This window comes from Penaeus japonicus, unplaced genomic scaffold (genome assembly GCF_977035675.1).
Source record: "Penaeus japonicus unplaced genomic scaffold, GWHDUDI00000001_assembly GWHDUDI00000037, whole genome shotgun sequence".
Lineage (NCBI taxonomy): Eukaryota > Metazoa > Arthropoda > Malacostraca > Decapoda > Penaeidae > Penaeus > Penaeus japonicus.
The window spans coordinates 26371906-26376000 of NW_028234439.1; the positions used below are offsets into that span (position 1 = coordinate 26371906).

General features: G+C 34.7%; 2 protein-coding genes across 2 annotated transcripts in view; both read left to right on the plus strand.

The window, feature by feature from the left end:
* The window catches only part of LOC122265509 (uncharacterized), a 1159-nt gene extending 335 nt beyond the window's left edge, over positions 1-824 (plus strand). The window contains exons 2-3 of the mRNA XM_086532540.1: positions 1-63; positions 401-824. The exon at positions 1-63 is cut by the window's left edge and continues 108 nt beyond it. Of these exons, the coding sequence (XP_086388666.1) occupies positions 1-63; positions 401-715 (378 nt within the window). The 3' untranslated portion in view covers positions 716-824. The remainder of the gene's footprint in view (positions 64-400) is intronic.
* Positions 825-2839: 2015 nt separating this feature from the next.
* On the plus strand, positions 2840-3714 carry LOC122265507 (pro-resilin-like). The gene is made up of 3 exons (XM_086532090.1): positions 2840-2884; positions 3056-3127; positions 3300-3714. Exons 1-3 carry the CDS (start codon positions 2873-2875, stop codon positions 3603-3605), a joined length of 390 nt encoding a protein of 129 aa, XP_086388216.1. The 5' UTR covers positions 2840-2872; the 3' UTR covers positions 3606-3714.
* Positions 3715-4095: the final 381 nt, after the last annotated feature.

Genomic DNA, 4095 nt, shown 5'->3' on the forward strand with positions numbered 1-4095 from the left:
CTCGTGACTCTCGTGGCCGTCGCCGCCGCTGACAGGCGACCTTACTCCTACTCCGCCCCGCAGGTCAGTGGGATCTGGGTCATGCTCTGAGCTCTGTATAAAACAAAATACAAAGAAGAGGTTAAAAATACCAGTCGTCTATCTATGATTAATCATTTTCAGCAAAATTTCATGAAGTGACTAGACGAGAGTCCAAATAGTATTTTGCTTCTAGTATTATAAAATCAAAACAGAACCAGTACATGGATGAAAGATAATCAAAGAGACTATATTATTTAGATAATAATATTGAATTTTAGGTCCCACGAATACAAAGTGTCAATGATTCGTATTATTCGATATCTAGAAGTAAAATAGGTATATTTCCTGCAAAGATGTTTTTATATAATGTAATTTCCAGTTCTCCTCTGAGGAGTTCGGTCCCGCTCAATACAACTTCGACTGGGCGGTCCAGCACAGCGACTCCAGGAATAACTTCGGCCACCAGGAGGCCCGTGACGGCGACGACACCCAAGGATCCTACTTCGTGCAGCTTCCCGACGGCCGCCTGCAGACCGTCAGGTTCACTGTCAACGGAGACTCAGGATTCGTCCCCGAAATCTCCTACGAAGGAGAGGCTCGTTACCCTGACTCCTTCGAATCGTTCGAGTCTTTCGAATCTTTCGAGTCTCGTGAATCTCGTGGTTATGCCCCTCCAAGACCCGTGTATGGTTAAAGTGGGAGAAAAATGAGATCCACTTGCTGCATCGGTTACCTTCACTCCCTCAGATAACTTATTTTACATCATGTATAATATATTTCTTATAAATAAATAATGCATATAAGACTGGTTGATCTTCTAAACCATTTGTAACCATATCTTGTCTAAAACATTACACCAGGAAGAATAATGTTTTACGTAATGGTTTAAGTTATAGTAGTGATAACGATAGAGGTGATGATAGTGATGATAATATTGATGCTAACAAAATAAGAGCATGATACTGATTAAAGATATTTTAATGATCAATACGAATTAGAAAGTGTTGATAACAATACTATTCTTATCGATGGTGACGATGAGACAAAGAAGAAAAATATAGATTATCAAGATACAAATAATGATGAAGACAATAATATCCATATGAGGATAGTAATATTAATAATCACAGTAATAATAATAATGATCATGATAACGATAGTTAATAACAATGAATATGTTACATGATAAATGATATAAATGATGATGACTAACAATAATCATAGAAGAGAGAGAGAGAGAGAGAGAAAAAAAAGATCATACCAATTACAACATAGTAACAATCATAATCATGATTATAACGGTTTTGATGATATGAATAGTAATAATAATAGTAAAGAATAACAATAATGCTAGTAATGTTTACAATAATGAAATTAACAATTATCGCCATCATAATAATGAGAGTAATAAAAATGAAAATAATAATGCTGACAATAACAATGATAATGATGATACGAAGAATGCGAATGTTAATAATGATTACCACGATGTTGATGAGAAGAGTACATGTATCATAATTGATATTATTATCAACATCATTTATAATTGTTGTCAACATCATTATTATCATTGTCATTATAATTAATATTACCACTAGCGATATTAGAATTACCATCATCATTATATATATATTTATGTTCATCATAACTTTATTGCAATACTGATAATGATAATAATATTGATAATAAAAATGACGATAAAGAAAATACGAGTAATAATAATGCTAATGATTACAAGCATTAATATTTTCATTGTTATTATCAAGCTTATGAAATCTATAATGGTCATTTTTTTTAGTATTATAGACATAGTCACATCAACAAGGGTGATGATGATAATCCTAACCATAGCAATAATGGTGAGGAAAATGATAACAATAATGATGAAGATGATGAGTGATGATGAGTGTTGGTAATGATGATAATAATGACAATGATAACGATAATGATAATAACAGTAATGATGAAGGTAATAATCGTATAATGTGATGACGATGTTAATAAGGATAACAACAACAACAATAATAGTGTCTGTAATGATGATAATGATTATGATACCAATATTAGGAAATAAACGGACTTAAAAGCTTTACTTTGCTGAAGGCAAAAGGGTAACTGATCAAATACCATTGCTTCTGTCGCCAAATTATTGTCTCTGCATGCCATCCCATTACGTTTCCCTGTAAAGAGGTTATATTTATCCTCGCCCAGATGCTTATACCTGTCGTAAAAAAAGGTGTCATGCCAGTGGAAAAGACAGCTAAAATGCATGAATTATTTTACTCATTTTTAATGTGATGATGATGGTGGTGGTGATGATGATGGTGATAGTGATGATGATCATGGTGGTGGTGGTGATGATGATGATCATGATCATGGTGGTGGAGGCACTGGTGATGATGGTGATGAGGGCAATAATGATTATAACGATGGCGACTATGATGATGATAATAATGGTGATGATAATAATAACAACGATAATGATAATAATGATAATGATTATAATAAAAAAAATAATAATAATGATAATAATAATGATATAAAAATAACGATTACTGATAATAATAATAACAAGAATGATAACAACAAAGTAACGGAAGCAATAATTTTCAAAAAGGAAATCAGAAATATCACAACTTTTAATATAACTTACTGGATAAAGTATCATAATTTGTATTAAAACAAAAACAATACAAAAATAAAACGTTCCTCCCCTTAAGGTAATAAACTTTCCATGCGCATGGCAAGTTCTGCATCATGCAAGAAACTGATGCATGACGTCACTGCACATGGGTATAAATACGGTCATGCACTGGATATCCGACACAAGTTGTACAGCCTCACCACCAACATGAACTCAAAGGCAATTTATGCAAATTTGTTACAGCAAAGTCAAACTTTTTTGAGATGCTAATGCTAATACTTTAAATCAAATAATGTTCTTATGAGCTGTGAAATATATAGGAAAACTTCATTTGGAACAAGATTTAAAGCTTTTCTCTTTTGTATCAACCTGTCTCCGCTTCCTCTCCAGGTCCTTCTTCTCGTGACTCTCGTGGCCGTCGCCGCCGCTGACAGGCGACCTTACTCCTACTCCGCCCCGCAGGTAAATTTATGATTCATGGGTCTTGCTAGTTTACTGTCTTGATTAGGGAATCATCACGAGTTAGTTTATCTTTCTTCGATTCTTGCCTATGTGACGAGCTCTTCAATTTTGTAATGGCATGTTGCTAATTTTACAGCCTATAGGGTGAATAAATTTGCTAATGCATTTTCAGTTCTCCTCTGAGGAATTCGGTCCCGCCCAATACAACTTCGACTGGGCCGTCCAGCACAGCGACTCCAGGAATAACTTCGGCCACCAGGAGGCCCGTGACGGCGACGACACCCAAGGATCCTACTTCGTGCAGCTTCCCGACGGCCGCCTGCAGACCGTCAGGTTCACTGTCAACGGAGACTCAGGATTCGTCCCCGAAATCTCCTATGAAGGAGAGGCTCGTTACCCTGACTCCTTCGAATCGTTCGAGTCTTTCGAGTCTCGTGAATCTCGTGGTTACGCCCCTCCAAGACCCGTGTATGGTTAAAGTGGGAGAACAATGAGATCCATTTCCTGCATCGGTTACCTTCACTCCCTCAGATAACTTATTTTACATCATGTATAATATATTTCTTATAAATAAATAATGCATATAAGACTGGTTGATCTTCTAAACCATTTGTAACCATATCTTGTCTAAAACATTACACCAGGAAGAATAATGTTTTACGTAATGGTTTAAGTTATAGTAGTGATAACGACAGAGGTGATGATAGTGATGATAATATTGATGCTAACAAAATAAAAGCATGATACTGATTAAAGGTATTATACGGATCAATAGGAATTGGAATATATTGATAACAATACTATTCTTATCAATGGTGACGTTAAGACAAAGAAGAAAAATATAGATTATTAAGATACAAATAATGATGAAGACAATGATAACGATATGAGGATATTAAGATCAATAATCACAGTAATAGTGATAATAATAATGATAACAATAGATAATAACAAGGAATATGTTACAT

What these genes read in the sequence shown, in the direction of transcription:
- LOC122265507 (XM_086532090.1), top strand. An exon ending in ACTCCTACTCCGCCCCGCAG is followed by an intron (nt 3,128 to 3,299) that starts GTAAATTTATGA and finishes ATGCATTTTCAG; the next exon opens with TTCTCCTCTGAGGAATTCGG.